Raw genomic sequence first — 22250 nt, forward strand, 5'->3', positions numbered from 1 at the left:
GTGAAAGTATTGAACATTTTGGTGAAAAAATAGTCCTCAGTCGAATACATGGCTTTGCGAAGGCCCATTTCATTATCGACTCCACAAAATCTAATGGTCACGTTTAGAAGAAATCGATTACCCTGAAAATGCTAGTTGCCCAACATGTTTTTCTGTGTTAAACAAACAAAATAGCATGATCATTTGGATCATTACTCTTTTACTACTTACTTATGTCATAACAATATATTCAATGATTCATACGGTTAAATGGATCATAAATCTATCATTCGGTGAAGTAGAGTTTTAGAAATTAGTGTTGTTGTAGAATATGTACTCAGCCATTTTCCAAAGGTTAAAAGATTGGATATTACTTGAAAAGTTTACCTTCAAGGACATATTTTGTGTTTCCAATTACCAATTTAGACACTTTGGGTTTGGAAGACACTTTCCCAAGTCACTTTGTCCAATTTGTCCTTGAACTAGATATCAACGTGTTTGAATAAATAATGAATTATAAAAACATTAATTTTTTATATATTTTGCATCGATAACTCAAAATCTCCAGATCCCCTTTCTCTTAACCTAATCCTAAAAACAATCTTTCATATTCATCTATCATCTTGGATAAGTACAATTGAACCAAAGCACCGTTGTCTTCTCTGTCACTTTCTGAGAGAGTCGTGTTCACCGCCGTGTTCTTTCGTGATAAAAGATATCAACTTTGCCATGGATATGGATGATGACGGATCTCTGTGATGGAGATGGACACTGATGAAGCTCTGCACCACCTCTGTCATCGCTTCAGTGGCGCGTACGAGAAGCGAGATTCTGAGAAGAATCGAAAAAGGACACGACAAGGATTTACGTCGTTGACGCCGCAGTTTCAGTGGCGAGTGTCTTGGGAGAGGGAGGAAGAAGCTGGAGGAGAAGTAGGGAAGACGATGGTGAGCAGGTCCGACCTTCAATGTGGAGAGGACGACGACATCGAGCTCTCGTGATGCAGACAGAGGATGTGTGGATGTGGACGAAAGTTGTATGGATGTGGTCATTGTGGACATGAGACTTGGAATCAAGTGCGAAGTGGTCAGATAAGAGGTGGTCAGATGAGATATGGATAACAGTGAAGATTCCACATGTGTCTTCTATGCTCTGGTTATTTACGAGATTCATATGTCTTGGGAGAGGGAGGAAGAAGCTGGACGAGAGGTAGGGACAACGATGGTGAGCAGGTCCGATCTCCAATGTGGAGAGGACGACGACATCGAGCTCTCGTGATGCAGACAGAGGATGTGTGGATGTGATCGGTGTGGACGGCAGCTGTATGGATGTGGTCATTGTGGACATGAGACTTGGAATCAAGTGCGAAGTGGCTAGATAAGAGGTGGTCAAATGAGATATGGATAACAGTGAAGATTCCACATGTATCTTCCATGCTCTGGTTATTTACAAGATTTATATGTTTTGGGAGAGGGAGGAAGAAGCTGGACGAGAGGTAGGGACAACGATGGTGAGCAGGTCCGAGTTTTGGTGTGGAGAGGACAACATTACATCGAGCTCTCGTAATGTGGACAAAGGATGTGTGGGTGTGATTGGTGTGGACGACAGTTATGTGGATGTGGTCGTTGTGGTCATGAGACTTGGGGTCAAGTGCGAAATGGTCAGATGAGATATGGATAACAGTAAAGATCCTATATGTGTTTTTTATACTCTGGTAAATAACGAGATTCATATAAGATGATAGTTTCTGCATTTTGCAAACGTTGATGTTTCTTTCTGTAGTGTACAAATATATTTTCCTCATATACTTTTTGTTTAGAAACCAGAAGAAAGATCTATCAGATAAATGTTAAAACTCTTAAACTAAATTAACAAAACTTCAAACCCAGAACTTCACAACCACCATTAAATCTTTTTTTTCGAAACGGAACCGATGGCCAAATTAACACAATTCACATAAATCTATATACCAACCTTTTTAATAATAAATGTTGCATTTATTGCAACCACACGAAAATTTAGTTAGCTTTGCTGTTGGTTTCTTGAAAAGAACATTTTTCTACTTACACAAAACCAAGGGCATTTATGTCCTGAAAAAACACCTGTCTACACAAAGTGTGCCAAACAAACAATGTGTCTTTAAGAGAAAAGAAAATTCATAATGTGTCTTTATATGTAAGTCTCTCATATTACTTAAATAGGGTTTGTACATTAATGATTGCTGAGAAAGGGATAAGATATGGATACCATTCTTTTTTTCTTTTTTTTTTGCATAGAGAAAAAACAACAGCATGTGAGAAGGGAGAGCTCCCTTTAACACCTCAAATATGGCTAAGTGTCCCCAACACAAATCTTATTCATAAATTCACACATACCAACTCTTCAATAGAGCCCACTTTTGAGAACCAAAGATGCAATACTCAAAATAGGAACATTTCTATTAATATGTCTTATCACATTTTTGTGAGTTGTCAATGCGGCATCACCAACTTCAACAAAGATTAACTGTTTTTAATGCAAACAGACAATCGTGTTTAAAAGATACTGTACTGTAAATTACATTAATAACTAAAAGTTTTTTTTTGGGGGGGGGGGGGGGGGGGGGGGGTTGCAAGCATGTAAATTACAAATCATTGTAGTCTACATTTTCTTCTAGATAATCCAAGAGTTTTACACACTGAACTAACTCATTGCTGATTACAATTTCTTTTTGTGCTCTAGTCTAAACCTTATTACAATAGAATGATAAAAGTTTAAACACAAAAACATGGCAGACTCGATCAATCATATTCAGAAATTTAAGCTTTGCATAAAATATAGTTGGGTATGTGTACACATGAATGAATGTGTGCAAATTGGTGTCTATTTTGTATGTTACGGCAATATAGAAAAGACAAGATGTTGATTTTTTTTAAAAGGACCACCTTCAAAATATTGTTGTCTATGGAGTTTATTAAGCATATACACATGGAAATCTATATAGATATGTCATTCCCCACAAGTTATGTGACATTCTTTTCAATTCTCTGTTCTTTCCCTTTCGTCGCCGCTGCTCACATTAATTACCCCTTTCACCTTCATAGTTACCTAATCTTCTCTCAATAAACCAATCTAGTCAATCTAAGAAAAACTAAGAACATATTAGGTTTACACGTTCGTTTTGGTCGATCTAGATTTGGAGATACATTTATTTAACTGCTCGCGGTCAATTTCTGTTTGTGTAAAGTATTTAATCCATGTCAAATTTGGGAAATAGACTATATAACTCATAAAGAAATATAAAAAAAGCCATCATATAAAATGACGAAACTGTTAATGGATTATGCCTCAGGCGATGATGTAGATGTATGCATGTGTTTGATTAAAATACAAAAAGGGAAAAAGCAATTAGATTTTTGCTGAGGAAGCAATGCTAGTAGAAGTCAGCATCAAACACAGCTCTGTTCTCACATTGTTTCTACCTCCAAGTGCACACATGTAGTATACATATTGCCAAGATGATGCTAACGATCTCAGTATTATTGCCAATGAAAAATTAAAGTTGTCATAAGACAAAGGCAGATAAAGAAAAGAACCAAGGCACCTTACCAAAAGCCTTAAAAGGGTTGTTCTTCTTTCCTTCTTTTTAAATTTTGAATCTAAGATGAACCGAAGAACGTCCTCGTTATACGTGCAAGTGTAGTAACACTACTTCGAATTAATATAAAGCATAGTTTCAATTTCATATGCTAAATTTACATTATTCTTCCAACGGTCGAAAAAGGTAAAGCATTTGGACCAATTTATTTATTTAAAGAAAAAAAAAACATTACAAAACCAAGAATAAAACTATATTTTGTCCTCTCATCTCTTCTTCTTGATCTAATCAGTCATCACAATCACTCACTCTCTCTAGAATTTTGAAGCTTTCTGTCTCATCATCAATGGTGGCTGGTAAGGTCCGTGTAACCATGGGTTTTCACAAATCTCCTTCAAGCAAACCAAAAGACATGACTTCTCCTCCTCCACTTCCTCTTCCCCCTCAGCCTCCTCCGCTGCTTAAACCGACTTCCGGTTCTGCTGGTAAACCGTCAAATCCCCCTTCTAATCAGAAAACCGGTTTCACCCGCTCCTTCGGCGTCTACTTCCCACGCGCTTCAGCTCAAGTACACAATTCTTCTTCTCGTTCCGACCAAACCAGCGTCATTTCCGACCTTCGTCGTCAAGTGGAGGAGCTTCGTGAGAGAGAAGCTCGGTTAAAGACGGAGGTTCTCGAGCTCAAGCTACTCAAGGAATCCGTCTCCGTTATCCCGCTACTCGAGTCGCAGATCGCGGAGAAGAGCGGCGAAGTCGAGGAGTCGAGGAAAGAGACGGCGAGATTAGCGGAGGAGAACGAGAGATTACGGCGAGAAGTCGAAAGGAGCGAGGAGCTGAGGAGAGAGAGCGAGAGGAGGGAGAAGGAGATGGAGGCGGAGACGGCGGAGCTGAGGAAACTTGTCTCGTCGCTGAGGGAGAGTGACGACCACGCGCTCTCGGTCTCTCAGAGGTTTCAGGGTTTAGTGGATGTGTCGGCCAAATCGAGTCTGATCAGGAGTTTGAAACGGGTCGGGTCGATGAGAAACGTACCCGACCCACCCGACCCGGTTCCGAACCAAGAGGACATCAAGACCGTTACGTCCGGCGACATTTACCGAAAAGACGAGATCGAGGAGCTCCACGTGTCATCACTCTCCACCGTTAGATCTAGGGTTCCCAGAGTCCCTAAACCACCGCCTCGACGGTCATTTTCATCCGGCGATTCCACGGCGAACAGAGCTGATCCTCCGCCGCGGAGATCGAATCCACCTCCTCCTCCTCCACCGCCTCCACCGCAACATCCTCCGTCCGTTTCCAAAGCCCCTCCTCCGCCTCCACCACCGCCTCCACCACCGCCACCGCAACATCCTCCGTCCGTTTCCAAAGCTCCGCCTCCACCACCGCCGCCGCCGAAGAGTTTAAACATTGCCTCAGCGAAAGTAAGAAGAGTACCGGAAGTTGTGGAGTTTTACCACTCGTTGATGAGAAGAGACTTCACAAACTCGAGAAGAGATTCCACCGGCGGTGGAAACGCCGCCGCAGAGGCGGTACTCGCTAGCTCAAACGCTAGAGATATGATCGGAGAAATCGAAAACCGATCGGTTTATCTACTCGCGGTAAAAATCCGGTTAACTCAACAAATTTCGGTTAAGCTTCTCTTTTTGTCTTGCGTCAGTGAGAATCAACCGGTTTGGTTTTAAACATTAAACCGGACATTTGCAGATTAAAACCGACGTAGAAACGCAAGGAGACTTCATAAAGTTCTTGATCAAAGAAGTCGAAAACGCAGCGTTTTCAGACATAGAAGACGTGGTGCCTTTCGTGAAATGGCTCGACGACGAGCTCTCGTACCTGGTCGACGAGAGAGCAGTGTTGAAACACTTCGAATGGCCGGAGCAAAAGGCCGACGCTTTACGTGAAGCAGCGTTTTGTTACTTCGATCTGAAGAAACTCGTATCGGAAGCTTCTCGTTTCCGGGAAGATCCACGTCAGCCTTCTTGCTCTGCTCTCAAGAAAATGCAAGCTCTGTTCGAAAAGTATAAATAAAAATCCAATCTTTTTTTCACTTCGTGTTCAAATTTTAAGACAAGTAACTAAATTTACTTTGTGGGGTTTGAAGGTTAGAGCATGGTGTGTATAGTCTGTCGAGGATGAAGGAATCATCGGCGACAAAGTTCAAGACTTTCCAGATTCCGGTTGATTGGATGCTCGAAACCGGCATTACTAGTCAGGTCAGCAACATTAATCTTGGTTTAGCTTAATGGTTTGGTTAATTTAGTTTACTTGTGGTCATCATTACTTGGCTATTTTATTACACATTGATTGGAGTGATGATGAATGAAGAAGACAATACTAGATAGAAACAACAATTCCACATGGCCCACATTTTCTGATAAAAGTCAATTGTTGCTTGGCACTGGCAGGAGATTGGTTTGAATTTGATACTGTCTTCACTCTATTATTGTGTGTTTGCTTGTTTACATGGTAATAACTATTATTGCACTACATGACAAATACATAAATGTGGAACAAATCTAACGTGAATGGAGTGTGTTACTTTAATGTATTTGGGGGTTTCCTCCTAGGTGCACGCCTGTGAATTTCAAGATCTTTCTCAATTGTATCTTCTTGTCTGCTTCCTTTGTTTGTTTTTTTGGCCTTTGGATGTTCATGAGCTTTATTATATCAATTTAATAGGAATAGATAGACAAAGCAGTAGAGAATGGAATCAGATTCTCTCATGACTTTTTTGTACCTTCACTTTCACTCTCTTAAGCTTTTAATGTTGCGTGTAGTGTGGATATTCTGCACTTAAAGTAGTTATGCCAAATAAAGACTTTGGAATAAGATAATGGAAGTTTGTATTGAGTGTGTAGCTTTTATATATGTGATTTTCAGTTTGTATTGAGTGTGTAGCGTTTATATATGTGATTTTCAGATTAAGCTGGCGTCTGTGAAACTAGCGATGAAGTATATGAAGAGAGTATCTGCAGAGCTTGAAGCCATTGGAGGCGGTGGACCGGAAGAGGAAGAGCTTATAGTTCAAGGCGTCAAATTCGCATTCCGTGTTCACCAGGTGAAGCAAAAGACATTTGATCATCTTCTGTTAATGTTACAAACTTACAACATTTTGTTTGTCCAGTCTCTTACAACTCTATCCTTTTTTTTGGTCCTTTTCGTGTTCAGTTCGCAGGAGGATTTGATGCAGAGACAATGAGGGCATTTCAAGAGCTAAGAGATAAAGCGAGATCATGTCATATTCAATGTCAAAGCCAAACACATCAACATAAGCTCATGTTGAAGCAATCTTAGCTTCATATATATATATATGCCACATCATTGTTATTTTCGTCATTTTCTCTATTAAATTTGTTTTTTTTTGTTCTCTTTAAAGACAGATAAATCATGTGAATATACGGAAACGGACTCTTGCTGAAAACCATCTTATCATTTGTACTGATGATAAAAGAAAGCTTCACAAAAGTGTCAACGGTCCATAAAGCATGGGACAGAAATAAACATAAACTTGCAAGTTCGATTGCACCCTACTAATTACACGACCAATCAAGCATATCACTGTCGGATCCTGCATCTTTTGAGAGTTCCATCTGATAAAACAAAGACAGTAGTGTAAGAAGAAAATGTTTGTAATCAAATACATGCGAAAGTTCACGAGAAACAAAAATACATGCAAAAGTTCATGAGAAGCAAAGATACAGACCATTTGAATTGTTCATACCCTCTCTGTTTTAGAATTGGGAAAAGCTTCAACACTGTCCACAACCACGTATTCCTCATCACTCAGCATTGGTACACCTGCCAAATTCATCAAACACATTAGACTGAATTGACGAAGAAGAACTACATATAAAGAACAAACTAGTTACCATCCGTTTCAGATAAACTTGCATTGCTCTCATTGCCTTTCTCCAAAGAGGAGGGTTCAACAGCCTTTAATGATGAATCATCGTCATCACTCTCTCCATGTATAAGAAAGTTGAGCTTATGAACATGTACTAAGGCTATAATCATAAGAGTGAGTTAGTAATAGTATACGTACCATCGAAAGATGAATATCCAATGAACCCGTCGTTATAGAGAGCGTAGCTGTAGTAAACTGGCAGTTTCCTACGAGGTCGGATCAAATACGGTAAAGTAGTTCCTGCAAAATATCAATCAAGATGCGCAAATGTTTCGGATCAAAAACTCAGAACATGAAACAGGAAGAAACAAAAGGAGAAAAGAAAAAGCCACGACGAGTGAGCTTATCCGACATGTCATGGAGCTAATAGTGGTTCGATGTTTGCCATGTCCTGACCAGGAACCAAGCTACCTTGATTCAGAATGGTACGTGCGTTAGATTCTTTAAAAAAAATTCTTGGATAGCTAATGGTTACAATAAAAATCAATACGAACATGGCATCTAATGTGTTTTTTTTTGTAAATCCAACAACGTTCAATAGTAAAACTATATTAAATTCAAACATATCTGTGTCTTTCTAATTTTAGGGGAAGAATCAAAGAGAGAAAAGAGAGGGAGTCAAAGTAATGACACATTTGGAAACTATAGGCTCTTATTAGAAGAAGTTACAAACCCTCATTATTGTTTTTTTCAAGAAAAAAATTAGTTAATTAAACAAATAAACGATTTTAATAAGCTAAAAATAACACATGGGTTGTGTTGTATAAAACATAACTCTGTGGCTCTTGTGATTTAGTTGTCCTCTTCTCTAAAACATTTTCAACAAAGAAAACGATAATAAGAGAGAAGAGGTAGTAAAAAAGATCAGAATCTTTACCATTTTAAAAACAAATGGCGACCAAAGCCATCTTCTTCTTTGTCTCGGCCGTGTGCCTGTCCTCTCTCGCCGGCGTTGCCAACGCTGACGCCGATGACTTTGACAGTTTCCAAATCCAGGGTTCGGTTTACTGTGACACTTGCCGTGTCCAATTCGTTACCCGCCTCAGCCAATTCCTAGAAGGTATTTTATTAGTCGAAACCCAAATAAACAATACTTGTTTTTTTTAATTATTTGACATTTCAAGAAAGTTTTTTTAAAAAAGTTATACTCATGTTTTCAAATTTTAGTCTAAAATTTCTTAATTTTTATGTGTATAATTATTTGAATTCTCTAAATTATTTGTATCTTGGTTGCAATATGTTTAAATAAATAATTGATATTTTTTCTTAGAAAAATAAAATTAGCTGTTTATTGTTTAGTTGTATGTTTTCTTATTAAATATTACATATAAAGGAAAACATGCAAATTTGATATAAGAGCACCTCCATTGATCATTTGTAATAGGGGATCTCAAGAGTAAAAATTGAAAAATTACAGATAAAGCAAAAGAGAGAGGGAGATTTTTTTTTCTGACTCATTTGTAATAGGGGATCTCAAGAGTAAAAAATTGTAATAGAGAATCGGTTGATTGGAGAGATTTTTTCTGACTTTTTAGAACCTATTTCTCCATCTTTCTTCATCTAAGTGGTTAATTTTTTTTGTTAAATAAAAATATTTACTATCAGTTTTTAAAAACTTAGAAGAGTTCTAACCAATAAGGATGCTCTTACATTAGTGTTTTGATTAACTATTTTAAATTTAATAAATATAATTAAATTTTGAAATTACAATTTACTCATAAAAATGCATTGAAAACATAGAAAATTTTATTTTGAAAAATATTATATTTCATAAACGGACTACTACTCCTCTTTCTTCTTTCTATAATTGGATTGTTTCGTTTTTGTTTTGGTGGTTGAAGGTGCGAAAGTGAAGCTAGAGTGCAGGAGTAGAACAAACGGAACTGTAACGTTGACTAAAGAAGCCGTGACGGACAAATCAGGAAGCTACAAAATGGAAGTCACCGGTGACCACGAGGAGGAAGTCTGCGAGCTCGTGCTCCTCCACTCACCGGACAGTGGTTGCAGTGACGTTAGCACAGAGGCTTACCTACGTAACGCCGCTAAGGTTAGTCTGACCGCGAACGACGGTATCGTCTCACACGAGACACGTATCGTTAACCCCCTTGGTTTCATGGTTAAAACGCCGTTAGCTGATTGTCCCGCCGCATTTAAGGAGCTTGGAATCGTCCCTGACGTCATCTTCTGAATATGATGACGACTTGTACCACTTCAAGATCGTTATTTAACTGTCATCTATTTTTGCTTTCTTGTATACAAAAAACGTAATTTGATCAAAATACAAAAATGCGGCAATTCTATATTTATTATATTTTTTCAAGCAGCAAATTAAATTATCATCATATACATAGTGTTAGTCTCTCTCATGAGGCTCTTGATCTGCGACTAATGCAAATGATAATGTTTTGCTATAAGTACCCAACGGGTTCATTTTGCGTTTACTTCAGAACAACGTTTGAGTTTGCTTCGTTACTCGGACAGCTTTTTGGTTAATTAGGTGGCCAATCACGGACGGGTACCATAGCCAGTAGTTAGTATGGACTCATATTTGCTAGGTGAAGCAGAGTTTCCATGAAACCCAGCCATGAGTTATTTGTGACTTAAGCCAAAGACTTCGAATTATGTTGCAGTGCTCTGAAAGTGAGAGAGATCCATTAGAATGACTTAGCATGCTGCTTCGTTGTTGAGAGGTGGGGTTGAAACAACTAATGGAAGTTAGCTATTTGCATTAATATCTTTGAACTGATTTGCTCGATGATTCCTCTTGTACCAAGAACACTAGCTTGGTTGATCTCGTTCGATATATGTTCGCGTACAGATTTTGGTTCAGCGTACGTTATGAATAAACGTGAATCAACTTTAGAGAAAGCAAAAAAGGATCAAAATGAATTGAGGCAAATGCCTGTTTAAGGTTTCTTATTATTATGTTAATAATTAATTTTACAAACTTTTAGACCCTTCCTAAACTGAAAAAGCATTCAACCCAACGAATATTGGACTTTTAGTAGTGCACAGAGATTTAAGACACATCCAAATGCAACACAACAAAAATTAGAGGTTTAGATGACGCAAGTACAAGGTTCAGCGTACAGTAAAAAACTCTATAAATTAATAATGTTGTGCACGAGAATTTATTAAATTATAGAGTTATTAAATAAAAAAATTATTTTTGAGATTTTTATTTTTTTTAAATATTTCTAACATAGAAAATGAAAATAATATTTATTTTATGATATTATATATTAGTTAGATTTTATAGATAGAATTTTAACTATTTTTATTAGAGTATTGATATAGTTTATGTATGATGAATACATATATTTATATGTAATTCAATAAAACTAAAAGTAAAATTAGAGATGCAATTCATTTTGAAGAAAATAGACAACAAAAGAAACTTCATATGTTTACATAAAATTTATATGTATGGTAATTATTAATTAATTATTTTAATGTGACCATGTTTTTATATACAAGTTTTCTAAATATTATTATCTTATTCTTTTATCGAATAGTGTTGGTCCAGCTTGGAACCATAAAAATTTATTAATTAATCTCCATTGATTTTAGAAAACTTAGGTTCAACAACAACAAAAATAATCTCTTAGAAGTCGTTTTATTTTTATTTTGTGTAGAGAAACAACATAACAAAGAGATGGATTTTTTCCTCGATGATGAACAACAAAAACATATATAATTGTAATTTGAGATTTTGAAATGTTGTAATATCATAACATGGAACGGTTAGAATATTTTTTTTTTAAATGTCTTGGCTCTACAAATTTGTTTTCTTTCTAATTTTTTATATTAGTATTTATGTATTTTCTCAAATTATTTTTGTTTAACCTGGAGCAATTTGACCTAGTTTCTTTACGATTATTAGTTTACATATTGTAGTAATTTGCATTTTTACATTATCAAACCCAACTTTAACTTTTTTGTTCCTAAAGACAAATCTTTGTTATTATATACACATAATAACAAAAAAACTAGTCCTTTGCAGTGGAATCATATATATTTATTTCAATAGTCTTTCTAATTAACCTAAACAAAATTAAAATATTCAGTATCAACGACTCGCGGAATCATTTTGGAATTACTTTTAAATTAAATATTTAATCTAAAGACATTTCTCCTTTGTCAAAAAAAAAATCTAAAGACATTTCTTTGTTATTTTCTTGACAAGCTGTTTCCGCAGACATGTGTATGGATTTAAAATATTAACTTTGACTGGGCTTCTCGATCGATTGTGTTCTTTTTTTTGGTTAACATAAGGTAAGCATTTGGCACTATACTAACGCAAACGGTCTTCACTTGTTTTCATGCTTTTAGCATCTAACAAAACTAGAAACCAGTATTGCTAGAAACACAAAAATTACAGTTGCCAAATAATATCATAAATATGATCCCAGGTGAAAAAACATATGGACCAAGTCCCACGTGAATTATTTTAAATTTTTAAATTTTTGTCTTTTTGTATCCAGTGGATGTTTGTTGCTGTTAACAAAAGTATATCGAAAGATATATTGCCCCACACAAGATCTTCTCTTACAAAATCTTGTCCAACAATGCTTTTTAGGGTTTCTCCGTCGGCTTCCTCTTCTTCTGTCACCGGAATCTAATCTTTCACCGGCTGCCAGGTTCTTATTCCCGACAAATGGTACTAAATGTGTGTATCAAATTAATAATATGCTTGTCTTTAATTATTATGTCTTCTCTTTTATTTCATTATTTTCATGCTTTTTAGGTATTTATGTCTTCGAAATTATTCAGTGAAATGCTTCTTGTCCGGGACCAAGCCATAGTTTTTTATCCCAACACCACATTTCTATTACTCATTTTCCAATTGAAGTGTCTATTATATGCATATACTCCCTCTGTTTTTTAAAGATGGATGTTCTAGAAAAATATTTTGTTTCCAAAAGATGTATTTTTTATGTTTTCAAAGCATATTTTGTCAACTAATAATGAAAAATTGTGTGTTTCAAAAATATTAATTACATTTCTTTTAATCCTATTGGTTTAAAAATATAAGAAATATAAAGTTACAAAAAACTATGCATTAATAACTAAGTTTTAATATGGTTTCTTAATAAGTGTGAAAATCCTAAAACATTCATCTTTAAAAAACAGAGGGAGTATCAATTAAGCCAACATGTATTAACTAGTTTATTTAATTTATTACTAATTAAAAAAATCAATTCATGAGCATGTATTTACATGTAATAATGACAATAATCTACTCCCTCCGTTCCTAAAAGATGTATGTTCTGGAAAAAAAAATTGTTTCAAAAAGATACATTTTTTACTTTTTTAATGTATGATTTTATTAAAAAAATTGTAAGCTTCAAAAAAATTAATACTCCCTCCGTTTTTTAATATAAGTCGTTGTAGAGAAATTTTTTTGTTCCAGATTATATGTCGTTTTCGGTTTTCTATGTAAAATTTATTAGTAATTAATGTTGTATGACCAATGGTAATATATCTTTTATTTTTCTATTGGTTGAATTGTGGTTAGGTAAATAATTAATGATGTTTTTGTTTAGAAAATATAAGAAATTAATGGTTTTCTTAATCTACGTGCATAGCTATAAAACGACTTATATAAAAAAACGGAGGGAGTAGTGTTTATTGAATTTCTATTAGCTAAAAATTATGAAAAATTGTTATTCACAAAAAACAATGCATATTTAATGAGTTTTCTTAATATATGTGAAAAGTTTAGAATATGCATCTTTTAAAAATAGAAGGAGTATATCGTAACAATAATAAAGTATACCAAAATGAAACACCAACGTTTTTTGTCCGTTTTTTACATTCGATTTTGAATATTCTTGTTTATTAATTACTCACTGTACCGTGTTTTTGTCGGTTTTACATTCTATTTTGAATATTCTTGTTTATTAATTACTCACTGCATCGTAAGAGATGTGTTGTTTTAGTTTTTTGCTAATGTATAATATATGAATACGAACTCACTATTTACTTCATATATATTTGTATGATAACATTACAGTTATACGTAATTACGTATATGAAACGTACATTTGTACTAATCACACAAAAAAACGGAATAATTATTCCAGAAAAAAAAGGAATATCTTTGAAATTTTCTGAAAATAATATGTTTAATTAGTATTCCCTAATATAGTGTTATTGATAATTGCTACGAGTAGGATGCTGACGGTACGGTCATCATCATCCATCTACATTATTACTGTAACAAATATTATTGTTTTGATATCTATATTTTATACATAAAGTTATAATAGGCTAATATTTTTTTTTTTTTTATTCGAAAGAGAGATATCATTTCCAAAAGAACCTAAAGTGAAAGTTTACATCATTTTTCTACAGCATAATTGAAAACACAAAATAGGGTGAAACTCATGTGAAGCAGAAATTTATGGCAGTGTCTTTGTTAGTCTTGATAGTCTAATATATGATTCAACAATAGCCACTAAACTAAGCAAGTAGTTGGAGAAATTAATTAATAATTCTTATTAAAACCACTAATGATTGATTTGGGTTGATGTCGCACAATGGATAGCTTAAAAAATAATTCTTAAGAAATTTTAAAAGAAGAGTATATCATAATATCTTTTCAGAAAAAGAAGAGAGAGTATATCATATAAGTTCATAACAGTGCGTAATAGCCCCCATCAGTGACCAAAAAGATAATTAACAAAATTGTATATAAAAAAAAAGAGCGAGAGCACCTTCTCACGGGTTCCATCAATATATATTCTCTTTTTTTCTTAAAATAATAATAATGCGTATTAAGTTGTATATATATTATTACAAAGTCGATATCGTTTCTATGGTTACTTCTAAAACGGTGAAGTCCTCTCTATACACCGGAGCTCGAATTGTTTTGTGTGCATTACTATTTTGTAGGATGATGACAAAGAAAGTAACGTGTGAACATAACTACAACAAAATGAAACCTCTATAAAGTAGTATATGAAAAAATTCTTTGCAGAAAAAAATAGTACATGAAAAAGGATAATATCTCGTTAAATAAATCTTCTTCAATTGTCAGACTAGATAGATTGATCATTAAGATATATAGATATCTGGTGTTTCTAAAAACAATTATAAAGCTTTAGTTGCATTATCTAAGAAATTAAAATTAGTAATTAAGATGCAAATCTCATTTACAAGTGTCTGCAGTCTGATTTACAGTTATTTCAATTTTTTTGGATTAGAGAGATTGATACTTACTAATTTTCTATAAATTTATATTATGTCTAAACAGTTATCATTACTTAGTTGCAGTAGTGCATTCAGAAGAAAATGAACAGTGTGTTATATTTGATATTTTCAGTTCCAGTATAAAGACCTTATGTGAAACAAAACAATTGTTTCTTACAAAAATATATATTCTGATAAGCTAAGTTAGTGATATCATGCATGGTATATTCAAATAAAATAAGATAAGGGTTTGCGTATTCGCATGAAAATGAATACAAATTATCGTCACTTTGTACATATTAGTAATTTTCGTAAATACTTCAATATTTTCTCTCATTGTTCCATTATTTCTCAGTACGCATCTCTCTTTCTTGCCTTTACTTTATTGTCGCTTTTAAGCCTTCAATTTGCTCATAATACCAAAACAACAACAAGAAGAAACCCCTAATAATGTCTTCGGATCATCGCATATCGACGACGAAAGATCCACCGGAACATCCATCTTCTTCCTCCAACCACCAGAAGCAGCCGCTTCCTCCTCAACTGCAACCGCAGCAACCGCTTAGCCGCTACGAGTCACAGAAACGCCGTGATTGGAACACGTTCATCCAATACCTAAAATCGCAGAATCCACCGTTGTTGATGTCCCAGTTCAATTACACGCACGTGCTATGCTTCCTCAGGTACTTAGATCAGTTTGGTAAAACCAAAGTACATGAACAAGCTTGTGTCTTCTTCGGACAACCCGATCCACCAGGAGCGTGCACGTGTCCTCTCAAACAGGCTTGGGGAAGCTTAGATGCTTTGATTGGACGGTTGAGAGCTGCTTACGAGGAACACGGTGGCGGGTCACCTGATACTAACCCGTTTGCAAACGGATCGATCCGGGTTCACTTGAGGGAAGTGAGAGAATCTCAAGCCAAGGCTCGTGGAATTTCGTACAGGAAGAAGAAGAGGAGAAAGATCAAAAACGACGCAGTTGTTGTCAAGAAGGATGTTGCAAACTCTTTGTCTACTCATAATTAGTCGTCCACTTGATAATTTTTCATATAAATCTTTTCAATAGGTAATCTAAATTTATGCTCTCTTTCTTTATGAATTTGTTTTTATAGATTCATATGATCTGTTTTAATTGGAATTATTCTCTCTGAATAACTTAGACCAAAAACTTAGAATATCAGATGAATAGTAGTGATTGATTCAATCAAAGCTGTCTGATCGTTTCTATTGCCATTAACCCTAATCATGAGTTATTGGAAGCCCCCACTATATATATGCGTGTCTATAAGTATATTTATACTAATTTGCTATTCAAAATGAAATGATTCAGTGAAGGGAGAAAATATCACAAAATGTATGTAGTTTTTTGTTTCTTTGTTGTATGAGCTATTAGAGTGTATCCCAGTTGTGAATGTATATTAATCGGGCATCACATTTTAGTACGTTAATGCATCGTGGTGAATTTTCATACACTGGTACTCATGTCTACAAGTATGTCAATAATATAATTTTACATTCCATTACATGTTATTGAGCATTACTATTAATATACCTGCTTTCAAACATATAGATATACTTGCTGTCACAATATGCGAAATAATAGATAATATACCTAGCCACCTAGGCTAGACTAATATGTGTAAGTAAATGTGGCTATATATTAGCCGTAGGCCCATAGACCATAGTATGTGATAGTTTTGGCTTGGATTCTGCTAGGAGTACTAGCTAGGATAGTAGCTTATTAGGATACGCTTGTTTTTTTGTATAATTCCAAATTGCCCTGTTTCTTTATATGTTAATGGCTTTTGTCTTTACATTTATTTTACTGGCTTTTAAGTTTTGATTAGTTTACAAACGAGTATCGATTAGCTATCAAGTCGGCTTTAGTTACTGGCGCCCATATTTTGGTTTTCTCGGATCATGTCGTTCTCATGAAAATTAGGGTTCTAACTTCTAAGACGTTGTCAACCAAAAAAAACTTCTTAGTGGAAAATAAAGAAGCTTATACAGTCATATTTTTTTTATTACAATATAAATCAAACTACTTATATTCCATAGTTTATTTTAAGTTTGTGCTATTTAAAGTTATTCTAAGTTATGCATGTAAAAAATGTACATGTTCTCTTTCTCTTGAAACTCTTTTTTTTTTTTTTTAAGACATAGGCGACAATTTTTCGCTGTTTCTCCGGCAGTTGTGTTTTGCCGGTGCTGTCAGAAAGTTCATCTTTTTTCTTTTTTCCCATTTTGTATGGTACTTTCTTCGGTTTTCTGGTGCTCTTGGTGTCGCTGGTATAGCCGCGGTTGTACGGGGTTTCTATTGTCTTGACTCCACGGTCCAAATCTATGAGGACTGGATCTGGACTAGTGTCTTCTTGCTTTGATTCGGTTTCCATTCTTGATCCATGACGGTTAGTTTTTTTGTTTCAAGAAGGAGGTAAGACATGGGGACGAGGTTTGTTCCGCTAGGCACCATCAATGGAGTTCCTCTCTCTTTGCAGCTTGATTTGAAGATGATGAGTGAAAGTTTCCAAGAGGAGTTTCTTGGTAGCGGTGGAGGCGACTCAGTTGTGGGGTATAGTCTAAATCAATCGAAACACTGATTCTGAATCGGTGAAATCGGTCTATCCATATAGAGCTCGCTCTACCCATATTTATCTTTTCTTCTTGTACTTCTGATATGGTTGTTTTGAAGTCATACTTAGGTGGTGGTGGTTCGTTTTGTTTGCAAATTAGAACTTCTCCTGTTTGGAAGCGGCATGCAAAGTAAGAGTTCTTTAGTTCTCTGGCCGCAAGTGGTTGTAGTCTACGTGGTGTCCGTTTTGGCGGGAAGATTTTGGCAGATTTGTCGGTTTTGGTGTTTTAATTTTATTCTTTTACGAATTTGGTTACTCTCTTTTTAGATTATCAACCTTTCTAATTAGATTTTAACATTGTAGTGTCTTTCTTTATTTTTTTCATTATTTTCATTTTCTTTTAAAATTTATATTCGTGTATGTTTAAAAAAGAAATTTTTTTTTAAAACCTTTTTAAAAGGTTATGTGATATTTAATAGTTGATTCTAAATTAAGAGTGGAGATATTATGTTACTGAAACTTATATTTTACTAGGTCCTTGTCCGCGCTACGCGCGAATAGTATTTTGATTTTTTTTTATATTTTTATACTATTATGTCAATTTTTTAGTTTTATAAAATGTTATGTTTTTACTGTAAATTTGTAATTAAAAATCTAATTTTCCCTTACTGTAAAGTAAGTTAAATTTTTTGAATCTTACTACAACACATTATACATGAAGAGAATATAGTTGGTCTTTATATTCTTATTTGGTGTAATACTGAAAATTTTGATGGTTTGTTTAAATGGTTTTTTTAAATTATATAATTTAGGATTGATTTTCGTGACTATATTCTATAATTGTCTAAAAAAAATTGTTTGTCCCATATAGACATCCACATAAATATGGACTTCTCATAAATTTGTTCATTGTGATATTTAGTTTCACTTTTAACTTTATTCTCTTTTTTGGCACCCTCATGCTAGCTTGTGGGGCTAGCCAACTTGGTGCAAAAGGGTTTACAAAAGCTGATCGAGATGCGCGTGATCGGACACCTTTTGCTAGGCTATTCGTACGGAATTTTAAAGATCAAGGAATATAAGCAATAGAAAGTTCAGAAAATTCTTTAGATACAGCCTATATTATTTCGAGCTCCGAGTCCAATGCAGGCCAATCTTCCTCCTTTTGAATGAGTATAACCAATTGTTCACAGTCGATTGAAAGACCATCTCTCTGTGTCCAAACTTCAGTATCACTTGCATTGCCTATAGCAAACCTTCAGCTTCCGCTTGCAGTGGTGATTTGGTGCATGTATATCGGCCCTTGCTCCAAACAGCATTGGAAAGTCACCATCCATTAACACAAAGCCAAGTCCAGATATGTCTTTTTCATTTATCCAGGATGTCTAGCAGGAGCGTTTCTTTGCGGAGGAACAGTTGTGTCCGTTACCTCAACTCCCATATCAATCTCCATAATCTCGTCTATACGTTGAGCTATCCTCCAACATTCTGCTTCAATTTTATTCGCTAATGGGAAATACATAATTCCTACGATACTATTAATGATTGTTTTTTTTGTAACACCGATACGGCAAACTTATGTTTGATTTAGCAAAACTCTTATTTTAATTTTGTATTATAGAATCAATCATATTTTATATTATCCATAATTTTAGTAAATTTGCTTATTTGTCATTTTTATTAGGTTTTAGCTAAATCATTGATTTATTATTTATTTTTAGCTAAGTCACTAATTTATTAATTTAAAAAATACCCTTAATTAATATTATATATATATATATTAAAAAATGAATTTTATTTTAGTAATATTAAATTTCAATTTTATATTAACATTTAGTTAGTTTTTCTTATTTGTCATATTTTATTAGGTTTTAGACTTTTAGATAGGTTATTGATTTATTATTAATTTCTAACTGATTCGTTAATGTGTTAATCAAAACAATACCCTTAATGAATTTTATATATAATTAAAAACGAATTTTATTTTAATCATATAAAATTTATATGTTATATTAATATTAAATAATTGATTCTAAAATAATATAATAAAATTATGAAAAATTTTAAAAATAAGATAATTCTTATATATATTTTGTTGCTATCTAAAAACAATATTTTTATTATAAAAGTTAAAAAGATACAAAAAATTATAATTAAATATTATTTAAGAAAAAACATTTATATAAAGATATTTTCTAAACTATTTCTAAGATATGAGTGTTTTAAAAAATTTAACACGGGATGTTTAGAACACGGAATTATGCTTATGAGAGAGTGACTCGGGAATGGGATTCGAGATGGGTCAAATGGGCTCTGAAAATAGCTTATTTTTTTTAAACTCAAGCCTAGTCCGGATGACGTGGCATCTTGGTTGGTTCACAATATTTTGTCCATGTCGCAAGACTTAGAAATGAGAGATTTAGTCCCTTTTATATAGTAGGATAAACTTGTTTTGGAAAATAGTAAAATTGTGTCACTCAAAATGCCTAATGATTAGAAATAAAAATACAATAAATTGGCCTTAGATGCGCTTCACTGGGCCTTTGTTTTAGTAGGAAATAAATAAACCCACGGTATGATTTTGTGAAGGCAGAAATAATTTGGCCTCTCTTTTTTGGTCTCCTCCGCGAACAAACATCGAATGAGAGAAAAAATTAGTGACTAGGAAATGTTAAAAAAAAAAAAAATTCTTATTTGCCCAATAAAAAAGATCTGAAACAGTACACAACTCAACTCTGGTGTACAGGAGAAACGTCGGGAAGAAATCAACGAACGGACAACCCAAACAATAATCTAGAGAAGCAGATAAATCGGACAACCCAAACGCTAAATTACATGCTTTTGGCTTTTAATGAAATCTATAGACTATAGTTGGCTCTCAAAACATCGCTTCAGCAAACTTCCAAAACTAGACCGACTATAGTTTCATAATATTTTTAGATATATACAACTTATGATTATTTGGCTCCGTGTACCGATATAAATATAACAGTGATATATGTAATTTTGTAGATTTTAATCGGTTTGGTAGGATATTTAGGGTGTGATTGGTAAAATGTTGGAGTAATAAAATTAGAGAAATACAAAATAATTGAGAGGAAAAAGAAATAAAAAGTTAGTGGTATATGAAGTAAACAAAAGTACTCAATTTAATATAATTATATATTAATTATGCATTATTCCAGTTTTCTGTTGCTAAAAGAAAAGAGAAAATATTACCACAATTTAGGAAGAGACAAAATAGTAATTATTATTTCCAGCGAGAACTAGAGTAAAATTCTTTTCTTTTTTTTTTTCACCTGACTGATAAAAAATAAAGGAATTTAGAGTAATTACAATTTTTTTACCTACAGTTTTACTCTATAATGCCTATTCAGTCAGACCGTTAATTGTCAAATTATATTTGTATATAGTTATGGTAAATGAAAAATCAGAATTTCGGAGTAACAAAGAAAAAAACTATTTAATTGGGGAACCCGAACGGGTATTAAATTAAAATAATTAGATATTCAAATTCGAACGGGTAATATCTGAATCCGAGTAGATATTTGAAGATAACCAAACATATAAATACTTGACCATATATTTCTAGTTTACTTTTCAAATTTTATTCAGAGTATTTATATTAATGCTGCAAATAGCTCAAAATCAGATAATATACATATAATTATGGACAGAATTATTTGTCATTCACTTAAATACATGTCAAGATCTTACATTAATAAAAGTTGCATCAAAATTTTAAAATAACAATTAAATTAGTTTCTTTCTATTTTAAAATTAGATTTTCATACCTATAAATAGATTAATCTATTAAAAATTAGAAACTAGTTAAGTTAAAAGTATATACGTTAAATACAAAAAAAATTAAACAGTGAAGAATTAAATTTTTTTTCTTTAAAATCTAAAATATCCAAACCCGATCCGAAAGAACCGAACCCAAACTTAAAATATTTGAACCCGATCGAAAATGTAAAAATACCTGAACGAGTTCAAGACCCGTATACCAAATATCCGATAATCCGAAATAGCCAATCCAAACACGAACGTGTATCCAAACCGAACGGAAATTTTGTTACAATTTGAAAAAAAAAAACGAAATTGTTAGTGTTTTCTCGTGTGGGGGCAGTGTGAGTAGTGATATCATGCATATTTTCATTGTTTTAGCCATCTATTTTGTACATAATGATCATGTAGATTAGGAATTAGGCATCTTTAGGATCCATATTGCATTCATATGGTTTTATCAGGTGTTGGAGTGTCCTATGGAGTTTTTGGAGGTGTTTAAAGACATATGTGGTGCAAAAGAGTGAAAGATGAACATGGATGGAAGTCTTAAAGATATCTTCTGTTGCTAATATTTTGGAAAGACATAGTAAATTGAGTTATCTTTCTAATGGAAGTGGTTTCAAGTCATTTGAAGCTGTATTGGAAAAGTTATGATCGATTTACTAGAGGCATATCAACCCTGATCGAACCCGAGTAGATCACCGCAGGTTCCCTTACCCGCGCGGGCGAAGAAGGCTGGACGACAGAAGCTAACGCGGGGTCGAGGCCGCGGGTTTCCTTACCCGCGCGGGCGAAGAAGGCTGGACGACAGAAGCTCAGCGCGGGCTGGACGACCCGCGCAGACGACCCAGGACGACCCATCGGTAGACCACCGCGGGTTGGGCGACCCGACCTCTACCCGGGGCGTTTTTTTCTCTTGGTCGAATTTTAGTGTTTTTAAAGGGCATTTTAAAATTTTCTATAGAAATCATTAGGTTTTCCAAAGACCATATAAATACTTTGTAATCCCTAAGTTGGGACTTATCTCATTTTCTCTCAAGACTTTGTCTAAACTTGTAAAAGCTTGAATCTTTTTATAATCTAAGGAAATACTTCATCTTATATCTTGTTTCTATTGCTCATTAACATGATTAACCTTGATCCTTACATGTATTTAAGGTTTCTGATGGAGATTAGTGAGTAGTGACCTTGTGATTCATGGGTTAGATAGATTAGGGTGATTAAGTGGATATTTAGGA

The 22250-nt window shown here is 34.1% G+C and overlaps 3 protein-coding genes across 3 annotated transcripts; all 3 read left to right on the forward strand.

Moving 5' to 3' along the window:
- Positions 1 to 3498: 3498 nt before the first annotated feature.
- On the forward strand, positions 3499 to 6976 carry LOC106437167 (protein CHUP1, chloroplastic). The gene is made up of 5 exons (XM_013878085.3): positions 3499 to 5150; positions 5257 to 5570; positions 5654 to 5765; positions 6473 to 6610; positions 6721 to 6976. Exons 1-5 carry the CDS (start codon positions 3903 to 3905, stop codon positions 6844 to 6846), a joined length of 1938 nt encoding a protein of 645 aa, XP_013733539.2. The 5' UTR covers positions 3499 to 3902; the 3' UTR covers positions 6847 to 6976.
- A 1057-nt stretch (positions 6977 to 8033) lies between these two features.
- On the forward strand, positions 8034 to 12751 carry LOC125607115 (pollen-specific protein-like At4g18596). Its single transcript, XM_048776855.1, has 2 exons — positions 8034 to 8516; positions 9298 to 12751. Exons 1-2 carry the CDS (start codon positions 8348 to 8350, stop codon positions 9642 to 9644), a joined length of 516 nt encoding a protein of 171 aa, XP_048632812.1. The 5' UTR covers positions 8034 to 8347; the 3' UTR covers positions 9645 to 12751.
- A 2169-nt stretch (positions 12752 to 14920) lies between these two features.
- LOC106409462 (protein LIGHT-DEPENDENT SHORT HYPOCOTYLS 9-like) lies at positions 14921 to 17837 on the forward strand. Its single transcript, XM_048776856.1, has 2 exons — positions 14921 to 15716; positions 17082 to 17837. The coding sequence occupies exon 1, from the start codon at positions 15101 to 15103 to the stop codon at positions 15674 to 15676; it is 576 nt and encodes a 191-aa protein (XP_048632813.1). The 5' UTR covers positions 14921 to 15100; the 3' UTR covers positions 15677 to 15716; positions 17082 to 17837.
- The last annotated feature ends 4413 nt before the right edge of the window (positions 17838 to 22250 follow it).

Source organism: Brassica napus, chromosome A3 (genome assembly GCF_020379485.1).
Source record: "Brassica napus cultivar Da-Ae chromosome A3, Da-Ae, whole genome shotgun sequence".
NCBI classification, from domain to species: domain Eukaryota; kingdom Viridiplantae; phylum Streptophyta; class Magnoliopsida; order Brassicales; family Brassicaceae; genus Brassica; species Brassica napus.

Excerpts from the sequence above, each read along its gene's own strand:
- LOC125607115 (XM_048776855.1), top strand. The coding sequence starts at position 8,348 with ATGGCGACCAAAGCCATCTTCTTCTTTGTCTCGGCCGTGTGCCTGTCC. Across the intron at positions 8,517-9,297 it reads CCTCAGCCAATTCCTAGAAG|GTGCGAAAGTGAAGCTAGAG; the intron begins GTATTTTATTAG and ends TGGTGGTTGAAG.
- LOC106437167 (XM_013878085.3), top strand. The coding sequence starts at position 3,903 with ATGGTGGCTGGTAAGGTCCGTGTAACCATGGGTTTTCACAAATCTCCT. Across the intron at positions 5,766-6,472 it reads AAACCGGCATTACTAGTCAG|ATTAAGCTGGCGTCTGTGAA; the intron begins GTCAGCAACATT and ends TGTGATTTTCAG. Across the intron at positions 6,611-6,720 it reads TCGCATTCCGTGTTCACCAG|TTCGCAGGAGGATTTGATGC; the intron begins GTGAAGCAAAAG and ends TTTCGTGTTCAG.
- LOC106409462 (XM_048776856.1), top strand. The coding sequence starts at position 15,101 with ATGTCTTCGGATCATCGCATATCGACGACGAAAGATCCACCGGAACAT.